Consider the following 14,941-nt stretch of genomic DNA (forward strand, 5'->3'; position numbering starts at 1 on the left):
GAGTGTTGCTCTTGCTCAGGCTGGTCTCCAACTCCAGCTCTCAAGCAGTCCTCCTGCCTTGGCCTCCCAGAGTGCTAGGATTATAGTTGTGAGCCAATGCCCCCCTAGTTACCCTTAAATTTTTAACTCCCATACATAACTGTTTTTCTGACCAAATCTAAAGATATTCAGTATCTCTCTTCTTTCCCCAATCCAGAAAAGGAAGTACTTTAGCAATATTTAAATTTTTAGGTAGTGGGGCAGGGCGGGGTGGCTCACACATATAATCCTAGCACTCTGGAAGGCCAAGGCCAGTAGACTGCTTGAGCTCAGAAATTTGAGACCAGCCAGAGCAAGAGCAAGATCCCATCTCTACTACAAATAGGAAAACTAGTCTAGCATGGTGGTGCAGGCCTGTGTCCCCAGCTACCCAGGACACTGAGGCAAGAACATCTTTAGAGCCCAAGAGCTTGAGGTTGCTATGAGCTGTGATGATGCCATGAACTCTACCCAGGACGTCCATGTGAGATGCTATCTCAAAAAAATAAATAAATAAAAACAACAACGTTTCTTTTAGGTGGGGCACAGTGGTTCATGTCTGTAATTCCATCACTTTGGGAGGTTGCTTAAGGCCAGGAATTTGAGACCAGTCTGGGCAATAGAACAGACCCCATCTCTTGAAAAAAAATTATGTTTTAATTAGCTAAGTATTGTGACCCATAGTCTCAGCTACTCAGGAGGCTAATGTAGGAGGATTGCTTGAGGCCAGGCATTCGAAATTGCGGTGAGCTATATTTGTGCCAGTGCACTCCATTCTGGGCAACACGGGAGACCTAGTCTCTATGGGGGGGAAGTTGCTACTGTTCCCCCATTTACCAGTTGTATGCTTTTGAGAAAGCTATTTACCCTCAATTTACCTTATCTATTTTTTCATCTGCAAAGTGGGAAAATAATAGTACTTAACTCATAGACATGTGAGATTAAATAATACATTAAAAACATTTGGAACAGTGCTGGCATACACCGTATATAGTATTTGCTGTGTAAGTGTTACATGTTATTGTTGCTGTACTTTTTGATGATAGGATAGGTAACACAGAATAAGGGAACAGGATGAAGAGAACAGAAATAGAATCACACAAATATAGGTAACTTATTTGGTTTTTTTTTTTTTGAGACAGAGTCTCACTTTGTCACCCTCGATAGAGTGCTGTGGCATCATAGCTCACAGCAACCTCAAATTCTTGGGCTTTAGCGATTCTCTTGCGTCAGCCTCCCGAGTAGCTGAGACTGCAGGTGCCTGCCACAACACCCGGCTATTTTTAAAGACAGGTTCTTGCTCTTGCTCAAGCTGGTCTCAGACTCCTGAGCTCAAGAAATCTACCTGCCTCAGCCTCCCAGAGCACTAAGATTCCAGGTATGAGCCACTGTGCCTGGCCTAGATAACTGAGTTTTGACAAAGTGACAAAGGTAACCCATTCCAAAAAGATCATCTTTTCAACAACTAGTGTAAAGATTGCACATCCATGTGCAAAAAAAAAGGAGTAAGAAATAACTTATTTCATACCTCACACCTTATAAAAAATAAATTTAAATGAATCATAAATTAAATGTAAAACATAAAACTACAAAACTTTTATATGAAAACATAAGAGAAAATCTTGTGACCTAAGTTGGGCACAGAGTTCTTAGTTCTTTTCTTCTGCACAATCTATAGAAGAAAAAAGTTAAATTTGGCATCACCAAAATTTTTCTCTGTAAAAGACACCGTTAAGAGAATTGAAATGCCACGCCATATAGACTGGGAGAAAACATTTCCAAATTACATGCCTATATGAGGACACGTATGCAGAATGTATAAGGATATCTTAAAACTCAGCAAAAATTTTAACAGATATTCACTGAAGATCATCTGTGCATGGCAAATAAACAAACGGAAAGATACTCCACATCATTATTCACGAAGGAAACACTAATTACAACCACAATGAGATGCTACTGCACATGTATTAGAATGGCTAAAATGAAACTGACAGTACTAATTGGTGGTGATGACACAGAGCAACTGCAACTGTTGTATATTGCTGGTGAGAACGCAAGATGGTACAGCCACTTTACAAAGCAGCTTGAGGCTGGGTGTGATGGCTCATGCCTGTAATCCCAACACTTTGGGAAGGCGGAGGCAGAAGGATCATTTAAGGTCAGGAGTTCAAGACCAGCCTGAGCAACATAGTGATAGTGGGAGACCCTATCTCTTAGGAAAAAAAAAAAGAAAAGTAAAGTAAAATTAGCCAGGCATGGCCCAGCACCTGTAGCTCAGCGGCTAGGGCGCTGGCCACATGCACCAGAGCTAGCAGGTTCGAATCCATACCGGGCCTGCCAAACAACAGTGACAACTACAACCAAAAAATAGCCGGGCGTTGTGGTGGGTGCCTTTAGTCCCAGCTACTTGGGAGACTGAGGCAAGAGAATCGCTTAAGCCCAAGAGTTTGAGGGGTTGCTGTGATCTGTGACGCCACAACACTCTACCCAGGGTGACAGCTTGAGACTCTGTCTCAAAAATAAATAAATAAATAAAAATAAAATAAAATAAAATTAGCCAGGTATAGTAGTGCATGCCTGGGAGGCTGAGGCAAGAGGATCTTTTGAGCTTAGAAGTTTGAGGCTGCAGTGAGCTATGATGATGCCACTGCACACTAGGGAAGGAAGGAAGGAAGGGAGAGAGGGAGGGAGGGAGGAAGGAAGGAAGGAAGGAAGGAAGGAATGAATTTGCCAATCTGAGTCATGGCATCAAAAAATAAATTTTAAAGGCTGTTTGGCAGTTTTCTTGTAAATTTGAATATATAAATATTCACCCTAGTGAAATAAAAACTTATGTTTTAACAAAGACCTATATGTAAGTGTATAGTAAGTGTATTCCTAATCATGATAAAATGGAATATTACTCAGCAATAAAATGAAACAAACTATTGATACATACACAACATGGATAAACCTCAAATGCATCATAGTGAGTGAAATACACCAGACTCCAAAGGCCACATGCTGTGTGATTCCATTTGTATGAAATTCTGGAAAAGGCAAAAGCAAAGGATGGAGATTAGAGATGTAAAATAGCCAGTGGTTGCAGCAGCTAATGTGTGTCCCCAAAGAGGTAGTATGTGGAAATTTGGGGGACATTATGGGATTGTTTTGTGACTTAGTTGTGGTGGTGATTGAATGGTCTTTGTATTTGTCCCCACTTATAGAACTCCACACCAAAAGAAAAAGTGAATTTTATTGTGCATAAACTTAAAAAAAAGTTATTTTTTGAGACAGAGTCTCTGCTGCCCAGGGTAGAGTGCTGTGGCATCATCATAGCTGACTGCAACCTCAAACTTCTGGTCTCAAGCGATCTTCCTGCCTCAGCCTCCTGAGTAGCTGGAACTAGGGTGTGCACCAAGATGCTGGGCTAATTTTTCTGTTTTTAGAAGGGTTGGGTATTGCTCTTGCTCAGGCTGGTCTTGAACTGAGCTCAAGCAATCCTCCCACCTCAACTGTACAGCCACTTATATATATATATTTTTTCACTTATATATTTTTTAATGTAAAAAAAAATCTTAGGTTGTATCTGTAAGTATTGCGTATTGCTTCCCTGCTACTTCTATATTCTCTCTTTCGGGACTCCTTTTAGTTTATGTTATATACTCTTAAGGTTTTCCATGTCTCATAATTTCTTTTTCATATTTTTCATTCTTTTTATGATTGGGTGACTTTCTCAGTATTATCTTTCTTTTCTTTCTTTTGAGTCCCAATTGAGAGATTAAAAATTCTTGCTGTATGTTCAAAGAAAGGTTTATTCCATTTATTAATTTTGGGGATTTTTCATTTTGAAGATTCCTCATGGTTCCCTGTTTTGAATTGATCTATTATTAGTGGCTTGGGACTCCCCTCTCTCAAAGACTTTGGTAATACAGATTCACTCCCTCCGCCAGAGCATACTTGGGACTAGGTCTTGTCTCAGTGATGGTCTCTGTTTCTTCTGGGTCATCTCTGCTTCTCCATCTCAGAGTCCAGCAGGCCTGTGGTTTTAACCCTACTTGTTTCTCTGTGTTGCATTTCTTCTTTTGTCCATAGAGATTCTTATATTATATTTGAGTGTAACCAAGTCTTTATTTTTTTTAATATAGCTTTTATCTTTCATGCTTTCATTGTTTAGTATTATCTGGTATTTCCCTATCCTGCTGTTACAGTGTTTTTAACTGGGTACAATTTTACTGGTCAGGGCACATTTGGTAATGTCTGGAAACATCTTTAAGTACAATGCACAGGACAATCCTCCACAACAAGGAATTATCTGGTCCAAAAGATCAGTAGAGTTAAGATTGAGAAACCCTGCAATAAAGAATTAAAGGATACTATATTTTTCATACATAACATCATTATAAACTTAGTTGTCTTCCTAATTTGGAGTATTTTGAGTTTCTTACATTAAAAGTATCACCTTGGTAAATAATTTTATACAACTCATTCTGTACCATTAATTCCTGAATGTAGACATTTCTGAACTCAAAGAAAATTAAGATCTTAGAGGCACTATCTTGAAGCAGGAAATTACTTAGGAAACAATAAAAATACGGAAATAACAAAGTCTTTATCATGACATATCCTTAGTAGAACATAATAATATGTTCACATAAAAACATCTCCAGGGGTGCCCGTAGCTCAGTGGTTAGGGCGATAGCCACAAGTTCAGGGACTGGTGGGTTCGAACCTAGCCTGGGCCTGCTAAATTTAAAAAAGAAAAAATAGCCGGGCATTGTGGTGGATGCCTGTAGTCCCAGCTACTAGGGAGGCTGAGGCAAGAGAATAGCTTGAGCCCAAGAGTTGGAGGTTGCTGTGAGCTATGTTGCCACATAGCACTCTACTGGGAGTGAAGAAGTGAGACACTGTCTAAATAAATAAATAAATACAATTTACAATAAAATTAAATAAAATAAAAACTTCAAAGTAGGGCAGCATCTGTGGCTCAAAGGAGTAGGGCACTGGCCCCATATACCGGAGGTGGCGGGTTCAAACCTGGCCCCGGCCAAAAACTGCAAAAAAAAAAAAAAAAAAAAATCTTTAAACTAAAACAATTGAATGCAAAATTAAAAAAAAAATCTCCAGTTAGTTTTTCTCAATCTTTTTCCCAAGTAATATACTCCTCCGCTGTCTTAAGGTTCTTCAAGTTCTGTACAGCCTTCTGTGAAAGCTTTCCACAGTTTGCTTTATGTTCAGGTAGCAGATTTCAGAATCTTCATGAAGACTTGACTGACCTGACTATAATTGCTTCATGCTTTGTTTTTTCCTAATTGTTCTTAATACATACCAGCATTGAGATGATTGTTAGCAGAGGTGAAATAATAGGGGGAAAAACAGAGGACTGGCTTTAGCTTGCTGCATAACCTTAGTTGAGTTACTTCCCTTTTTTACATGGACCTCACTTTTACCATCTACAAAATGAAAGGATAACACCATATCATTCCTATATACTTTTCTAATTACAAAATTGTGATATTTCAGCTAGCTTTTGATTATAGTCTTTTACAGTTCCTGAGATAAAGACAGAACTTTTAAAGATTTCTAAGACAGACTGGGTCAGGTGGCTTATGCCTATAATCCTAACACTCTGGGAGGCCGAGGTGGGTGGATTGCTTGAGCTCAGGAGTTTGAGACCAGCCTGAGCAAGAGTGAGACCTCGTCTTTACTTAAAATAGAAAGAAAAAAGTAGCCAGGCATAGTGGCACCTGCCTGTAGTTCCAGCTACTTGGGAGACTAAGTTAAGAAAATCACTTGAATGCAGGAGTTTGAGGTTTCTGTGAGCTACAACAATGCCACAGCACTCTACCCAGGGCAACAGAGTGGGCCTCTGTCTCAAAAAAAAAAAAAAGAAAGAAAGAAAGAAAGAAAAGAAAAAAGATTTCTAAGATCTTAAAAATTCCTATGTGTTACTTTATTAACTTCATCTACCTCCTGATAGTGATTAATAATATAAATCTTAAAATGAAAAATGTCCTATGTTGGAAGACTGCTGGGAGTGATACTAGAGAAATAACAAAAAAGCTACTGGGGAGGAAGAAAACTTGATAAGCAGGTGGCAGGTTTCAAATCCTGGCCACATTAAAAAAAAAAAAAGAAGAAGAAGAAAGAAAGAAAGGAAAAAAAAGTGCGCTGGGCCCTAATCAACAAAGTTACTAGAATTGCATAGGACTAGAATTCAGATCTCCAAATTTCCTAGTTAACGCCTTAACTATGTTACTATACTATGTTACATCATTTGAAATATTATGTCAATTAATTTTACCTAGAGAATGAAAAATGCATGAAATAATTTTTTATAATTTATTTGGATAGGTTTTTTTAACCACTTAACTTATTTTCTGGCTGCTGGTGCTGTTACTTTGGGAATTGGTTTCTTTGCTTTGGCATCAGCCTTGTGGTTCCTGATTTGCAAACGAAGGTAAGAGCGATTAGAATAATAGTTTAACTTCCTCAATCTTAAAAATTCATTGAAGTACTTTTTCAAATGGTATTGAATTTAAATAGCTGTGATAGTACTGACTCTGTAATTTGGGGTTTGGTTATAAATGCTTTGGTTGGACAAGGGAGGGATTACATTTTTTAAGTAGCCTAGAAAAAAAAGAAGTACTAGTAAAAGTAATATTCATACATTAAGATTTTGAGGAATTACAGGAACTATTTTATTTTACTGAAGACGTGGCTTTGACTATAACATAAAGGTAGAATGTTTTTTAAAATTTGACTCCCAATTCAGAGATTAAAAACATTATCAAGAGAGGACCAGGTTCTATTGGCTCTCACCTATAATCCTAGCACTTTAAGAGGTCACAGTGGGAGGACTAAGACCAGCCTGGGCAACATAGTGAGACACCATCCCTAAAACATTGTTTTTAATTAGCTGGGTGGGGAAGTGCGTGCCTATAGACTCAGCTACTTGGTTACTCAGGAGGGTAAGGCAGGATCACTTGAGCCTAGGAGTTCAAGGTTAACAGTGAGCTGTGGCAAAACCACTGCATTCCAGCCTAGGCAAATGAGCAAGACCCTGTCTCTTTAAAAAAAAAAAAAAAAGAAAGAAGGGAAACTCACTCTTTCTTTAGCAGATATTTAAGAAATGAGCTGACAGTTGTGGTATAGACTAAAAGTACTCTCTTGACAGAAACAGAAAAAAGATGATTTGGCACCTAGTTCCTTTCAACGATACACTTTTATGTTTCTAATTATTTAATCGGTTCTGTGTTTACATCAGCTGCTCATTGTAACAGGCTCTTCCCATGGCGGCATGCACTCTTCTCCCGTTCCTATCCCAGCTTATGAATATGTACTACCCATCTGATGCACAAGGCAGAAACTTATCACATATTTGTTCTTCCAATGAATTTATTTATTTACTTATTTATCTATTTGGTGCTTGCCATTGTTCTAGGTCTTGAGAATATAACTGTGAACAAGTCAAACAAGGTTGTCTTTTTTTGAGACAGAATCTCACTTTGTTGCCCTCAGTAGAGTGCTATGGAGTCACAGCTCACAGCAACCTCAAACTCTTGGGCTCAAGTGATCCTCTTGCCTCAGGCTCCCAAGCAGCTGGGACTACAGGTGCTGGCCATAGCACGGCCAGTCTCTATGTTTAGAGACTAGATCTGGCTCTGGCTCAGGCTGGTCTCAAACTCCTGAGCTCAGGCAATCCACCCTCTTTGGCCTCCCAGAGGGCTAGGATTACTGGCATGAGCCACCAGACTAGGCCTTGGAACAAGGTTTCTTTTTCATAGATTTGCAGTGCCACTGGCAGGGGGAAGATAATGAACAAAATAGAAAAGGTAGTCAGGGTATGCCTATACACACAGGTTGTTTTAAGTTTAAGACCTTATTAAAAGAAAGACCCGGACATATGAAGACCTTATCCAAGAGCTTTCTTTTTCTTTTTCTTTTCTTTTTGAGACAGAGTCTCACTATGTCACCCTTGGCAGAGTGCTGTGGCATTACAGCTCACAGAAACCTCCAACTCTTGGGCTTAAGTGATTCTCTTGCCTCAGCCTCCCAAGTAGCTGGGACTACAGGCATCCGCCACAACGCCTGGCTTTTTTTTGTCGCAGTTGTCATGGTCATTTAGCTGGCCCGGGCTGCGTTCAAACCCACCAGCCCTGGTGTACGTGGCCAGCGCCCTACCCACTGAACTACAGGGCTGCCCAATGCAAAAGCTTTCTAAACCAGGGGTCTTCAAACTTTTTAAACAGGGGGCCAGTTCATTGTCCCTCAGACCGCTGGAGGGCCGGACTATAGTTTAAAAAAAAACTATGAACAAATTCCTATGCACACTGCACATATCTTACTTTGAAGTAAAAAAACAAAACGGGAACAAATACAATCACACCGCCTCATGTGGCCCATGAGCTGTAGTTTGAGGACCCCTGTCTGAAAGCATAGCAAATACAAAGACGCCCCCCCCCCGCAAGATGGGATTGATCTTGGCATTATTTAGGTAACAGAAAGAAGGCCAATGTGAGTAACCTGTAGTGAGAGAAAACAATAATTATGAGATTGAAGAGGCAAGTAAGAAACAGATTGAATAGGGATCTAAATCTTATAGTTGTTTTGCATTTCAATAATGCTTTTTAAAAATTTTGGTATAGGTGGTGCCTGTGGCTCAAAGGAGTAGGGCACCGGCACCATATGCCGGAGGTGGTGGGTTCAAACCCAGCCCTGGCCAAAAACTGCAAAAATAAATAAATAAATAAATAAAAATAAACAAATAAAAATAAATTTAAAAAAATTTTGGTATAATTACAGTAAAGTTCATAGAGTTTATATGGACAGTGATGAATTTCAACAAATACATACCTGTGGAACTACCACTCCAGTCAAGATATAGAACCCTCCCATTACCCTGTAAAGTTCCCTCATGCTCCAGGCATCATTCCCTACCTCCTGCCTCAAAGGCAGACATTTTTCCGATTTCTATCACCAAGATTTTAATCTATTCCTGAATTTCATATAAATGAAGTCATATGGACGTTCGCAGTCTGCTACCTCCTGCCTCAAAGGCAGACATTTTTCCGATTTCTATCACCAAGATTTTAATCTATTCCTGAATTTCATATAAATGAAGTCATATGGACGTTCGCAGTCTGCTTTTTTCACTCAACATAATATTTAAAGATTCACTTATATTGCATTTATCCATAGTTCATTGTTTTTACTGATGAATAGTATTCCATTGTATGAATATACCTTGATTTGTTTATCCATTCTTTTTTTTTTTTTTTTTGGTAGAGACAGAGTCTCACTTTATGGCCCTCGGTAGAGTGCCGTGGCCTCACACAGCTCACAGCAACCTCCAACTCCTGGGCTTAAGCGATTCTCTTGCCTCAGCCTCCCGAGTAGCTGGGACTACAGGTGCCTGCCACAACGCCCGGCTATTTTTTGGTTGCAGTTCGGCCGGGGCCGGGTTTGAACCCTCCACCCTCGGTATATGGGGCCGGCGCCCTACCGACTGAGCCACAGGCGCCGCCCTGTTTATCCATTCTTTTGTGAGTGGACATTGTGGTCACTTCTAGTTTTTAGCTCTTAGGAAAATGGCTGCCATGAGCATTCTTGTATAAATCTTTTGTACATATGTTGCACTTCTGAGTAAATACTTAAGAGCAGAATTTTTAGATCATATGATTAACTTTCCAAGAAGCTGCTGAACAGGTTTACAAAATGGGTGTACATTCTCACCAGTGATGTATGAGAGTTCTGATTTACTTTTTTAAAAGATACTTCTTACTCCTTTTTTTTTGAGACACAGTCTCACTTTGTCGCCCTCAGTAGAGTGCCCGCAACCTCAAACTCTTGGGCTTAAGGGATTCTCTTGCCTCAGCCTCCTAAGTAGCTGGGACCACAGGTGCCCACCACAACACCTGGCTTTTTTTCTTTTTTCTGAGACTAGGTCTCCCTCTGACTCAGGCTGGTCTCAAACTCCTGAGCTCAGGCAATCCACCTGCCTCAGCCTCCCAGAGTGCTGGGATTACAGATGTGAGCCACTGCGTCCGGTGTACTTCTTACTTCTCTGTGATGCCTGGATTTTAAGCGAGCAAGAGTGAAAGAAGAGAGACAAGTTAGAAGCTATTGTATAGTTTTGCTAAGAGCTTGTAGTCTTGAACTAATATGGAAGTAAAGGAGATAGAAGAAGAGGTTGGATAGGTTTTGCATGTAGACTCAGCAGGGCTTGTTAATAGATTGGGTGAAAATAGCAGAATTAATGCTGACACCTAGGTCTTCACTGTAAGCTGCTGAAAAGATTATGTTCTACTCAGCTCAGTTAAGCTCAGCCATTTATTGATATGAGAGATGATTAGAGTGGGGGAGAAACTTGGGGGAGTGGTAATAAACTCCCCCAAGGGAGTTGGGGAGTTGTGCTTTGCATGTAAATTTGAAAGCCTATTAGACATTCAAGTGAAAAGGTCAAATAGGCAGTTGGATGTACACGTGCAAACTTCAGGAGACAAGTCAGGGACCAAGGTTTGATAAATATAGAGAATTGAGCCATACATTTGGATGAGAATAACCGAGGAGATTTCAATGTTGAAAGAGAATAAAACTTACGGGTGGCACCTGTGGCTCAGTGGGTAGGGCGCCAGCCCCATATACCAAGGGTGACAGGTTCGAACCCAGCCCTGGCCAGCTAAAACAGCAGTGGCAACTGCAATAAAAATAGCCGGGCATTGTGGCAGGCGCCTGTAGTCCCAGGTACTTAGGAGGCTGAGGCAAGAGAATCATCCTAGCCCAAGAGCTGGAGGTTGCTGTGAGTTGTGATGCCACAGCACTCTACTGAGGGCAACAAGGTGAGACTCTGTCCCAGAAAAAAAAGAGAGAGAGAGAGAATAAAACTTACAACTGTCACCAACATTTAGAAATCTAGCAGAACAAGAAGAATCAGTGTCTGAGAAGGGTGAAAAGCACAAAGGTGTAGCTTTAAGGAGGTCAACGTTTTTAAAATCTTTCAAGAAGGTGGTTACAGCTATTTTGAAGGTACTTGAGTTGAGAAGGATGAAGGCAGAGTTTGACTTGGGCAACACAGATGGCACTGGTGACCTTGGTGAACAGCTCTGGTGGTGGAAAGGGTTCAGAAACTCACTTTTGAACAGCACACGAGAGGTGAGAACATTGAGACAAGTATAGTCATCTCTTTGGGGAATTTTTTTCCTTTGAGAAGGCACTGATAAATGGCGGAAAATGTGGAATCAAGGAGAGTTTTTCAGTTTTTCCTAAAAATGAAAGACATGCCTCATTAACTCAAGCATCTTTTTTCTTCTCCCCACTAAATTTGAACTGTCACTAAGTTCTATTTGCTTTACCTGATAAGTGGCTCAAATCTATTCACTTCTGTCTGTTACAACTGCCACTACCCTATCCGAGGCCTAATTACCCCCAACGTAGACTTCCGACCCGGTGGGAGAGATAACTGACTCCTCACCTTCACTATCGTCCTCCTTCATTCTTTTCTCCACATTTCAATCAGACATTTTCCAAATGCAAATCTGATCCCTATTTTCTACTCCATACCCACTATATATTTGCCATTTTAAGAGATGTTATCTATGTATTACTTTTCCAAGTTGAATTGAATTACAGTAGCGATTTGTAGTATGACATTGACTGAAAAGATGGCGTTAATCAGATGAATGCTAGTGCCATTATGCGACAGGCATGAACAGGTCTGCTTTTTCTCTTTAAATGCGTATACATGTTTTTGGCACCGTGTGTGTGTGTGTGTGTGTGTGTGTGTGTGTGTGTGTGTGTGTGTTTGAAACAGAGTCTCTCTGTCACCCTGGGTAGAGTGCAGTGGCATCATCATAGTTCACTGCAACCTCAAACTCCTGAGCTCAAGTGATCCTCCTGCCTCAGCCTCCCAGTAGCCTCCTGACTACAGGTAATCGTCACCACAACTGGCTAATTTTTCTGTTTATGGTAGAGACACAGCCTTGCTGTTGCTCAGGCTGGTCCTAACTCCTGAGCCCAAGCAGTTCTCCTGCCTTGGCATCCCAGAGTGCTAAGATTACAGCTCCCAGCCTCTACACCCACTGTACTCTGAAGGACTTCTCATGGCCGTCAGGATAAAGAGAACATTTTTAGGACCTGTGCGGTCTGCTTGCCCTTTCCCTCTCTCTTTCTGTGTTGCTGTTGCATTGTCCTAATCTGACCATTATGTCTTTGTACTTGACATTCTCTCTGCCTAGCATAGTCTTACTCTCACATCTTCCCTCTTCCAACACACTCTACCTAAAAACCACGACTTTTTCTTCAGATGACCTGCTCAATCATCCCTTCCTCAAGAAAGCCTTCCCTGACCTCTCTAACCAGGTTGATTCCCTTTGTGACAAACACAGTACCAGATAGCACTTTCTACAGGGGCAATTTTTTATTTTTGTGACTATTTTATTAATATCTTTCTTCTTTCACAGTATTTATGCTCCATGGGAGCAATGACAGTTTCATAAGTGTAGCTTTTTCCCCACACCACTGTATGTACAACACCCAGCATAATGCCTGGTACATATTAAGTACTCAATAAATATTTGTTAAGAAAATTGAATCCAGTGAATGAGTGAATCATGATTGTTAATACCTCATTAAGTAACATGATATGATCTCTTGAATTAATTTGGAAATTTTCTAGCACCTCTGAAAGAAGAAATGACAATTGACATTATTATTATTAGAGAGAAATTTACAATTGACGGCTCTACATTGACACATCATTATCACCCATAGTTTATAGTTTATGCGAGGTTTCACCCTTGGTGTTACATATCCCATGGGTTTGGACGGATGTATAATGACACATATCTACCAGGATAGTATCATACAGAGTATTTTTGCTGCCCTAAAAATCCTCTGTGCTCTATCTACTCATCCTTCCCTGCCCTAAACCCTGGCAACCACTGACCTTTTCATTCTCTCCATAGTTTTGCCTTTTCCACAATGTCATATAGTTGGAATCATACAGTGTATAGCCTTTTAAGGTTGGCTTCTTTCACTTGGTAGTATACTTTTAGCCATGTCTTTTCATGGCTTTACGGCTCGTATCTTTTTAATGCTGAATAATATTTCATTGTCTGAAAGCATGATTTATTTATTTTTTAGACAGAGTCTTACTTTGTCACTCTTGGTAGAGTGCTGTGGCGTCACAGCTCATAGCAACCTCAAACACTTGGGCTTAAGTAATTCTCTTGCCTCAGCCTCCCAAGTAGCTGGGACTGTAGGCGCCCACCACAACGCTGGGCTATTTTGTTGTTGTTGTTGTCATTGTTGTTTAGAAGGCCCGGGCCAGGTTCGAACAGGCCAGCCTCAGGCTATATGGCCAGCACCCTAACCACTGAGCTACGGGCCCCAAGCCAGCATTATTTTTATTTGAAACTATATTCTCTTATAATTAACTATCTGTCTTTAATCAGCTGAGGTTTTACTGGTGCTTTGTTATTATTTATTTTATTTTATTTTATTTTTATTTTTTTACAGTTTTTGGCCAGAGCTGTGTTTGGACCCGCCACCTCCAGCATGTAGGGCCAGCACCCTATTCCTTTGAGCCACAGGCACTGCCCGGTGCTGTATTATTTTTAAATCTCTTACTTGTTTGTGGTTGCATGGATAAAGAAAGATCACAGTTATTTTATTGTAAGTCATTAGTTTCAAGTCTTGCTTTTAGTCAGAGATATTATTAGGTATCAATATTGACCAATGACTTTCATTTTATTTAATTTTCTTTGCTATTAAACTCAAATTTATGAAAGAGCTAATTAACATTAAAGTCTATTTTCTCACAACCAAAAGAAGAGATTCCTGCTTAATATTCAAACTGAATGGCTCAGCTCCTGCAACACAGTGGTTACAGTGCCAGCCACGTACACCAAGGCCAGCGGGTTCGAACCCAGCCTAAGTCTGCCAAACAACAATGACAATTGCAGCAAAAAAACATAGCTGGGCATTATGGCAGGCGCCTGTAGTCCCAGCTACTTGGGAGGTTGAGGCAAGAGAATTGCTTAAGCCCAAGAGTTTGAGGTTGCTGTGAGCTGTGATGCCACTGCACTCTATCGAGGGCGACATAGTGAGACTCTGTCTCAAAAAAAAAAATTAAAACTGAAAATATTAACCCTGCAAATTAGTTTAATTTACATTTTATGAATTAAATAAGTAGCTTAATTTATATTCTATGCATAAAATAGTGTTGAAATTGAACATATGAGAAGGGAACATGTAAATTGATTTGTGTTTTTAAAAGTAAATATACTGCAGGGTATGGTGGCTCATACCTGTAATCCCAGCACTTCAGGAAGCTGAGGCAGGAAAACTGCTGAGGTGGGAGGATTGAGACTATCCTGGACAACATAACAAGTACCTGGCTCGACAAAAATGCAAAAGTTAGCTGGGTGTGGTGGCATATGCCTATAGTCCCAGCTACTTGGTGGACCAAACCAGGAGAATGGCTTGAGTCCAGTAATTTGGGGCTGCAGTAAGTTATGATTGGGTCACTCCATTCCCGCCTAGGTGACAGAGTGAGACCTTGTCTCTAAAGAAAACTACATATATTTTTATATATGCACACAGTAATATATTACAATTTTGAAACTTTATGTATAAATATTGAGAGCAATAATTTTAATTGGTTTATAGTCTAATTCATGTTTAACAATAATTCTATACAAAATATTTTTCAGAGAATTATTTCAAAATTCCAAATCTAAAGCAACCAATGAGAGATGCAATCCAAGACCATCCAAGTCGAAGATTAAATCTCAATCTCAGTGCGTTTTTATTTCTCGAAATTTTCATACTGGAACATTTCCATATCAGGTAGGGTAATATAACAATCTTCTAAAATGGTTTCTTTTGATACCATGTCATTAGCATTGTTGTCTTAAAATTTGTGAATCTGCTGCTAAAC

General features: G+C 40.0%; 1 protein-coding gene across 1 annotated transcript in view; it reads left to right on the forward strand.

The window, feature by feature from the left end:
• Positions 1 to 14,941, forward strand: part of C22H1orf185 (chromosome 22 C1orf185 homolog) — a 114,326-nt gene that overhangs the window by 74,872 nt on the left and 24,513 nt on the right. Inside the window, exons 3-4 of the mRNA XM_053575557.1 lie at positions 6,355 to 6,460; positions 14,715 to 14,850. Coding sequence (XP_053431532.1) covers positions 6,355 to 6,460; positions 14,715 to 14,850 — 242 coding nt within the window. The remainder of the gene's footprint in view (positions 1 to 6,354; positions 6,461 to 14,714; positions 14,851 to 14,941) is intronic.

The sequence above is a fragment of the Nycticebus coucang genome, chromosome 22, assembly GCF_027406575.1.
Source record: "Nycticebus coucang isolate mNycCou1 chromosome 22, mNycCou1.pri, whole genome shotgun sequence".
NCBI classification, from domain to species: Eukaryota; Metazoa; Chordata; class Mammalia; order Primates; family Lorisidae; genus Nycticebus; species Nycticebus coucang.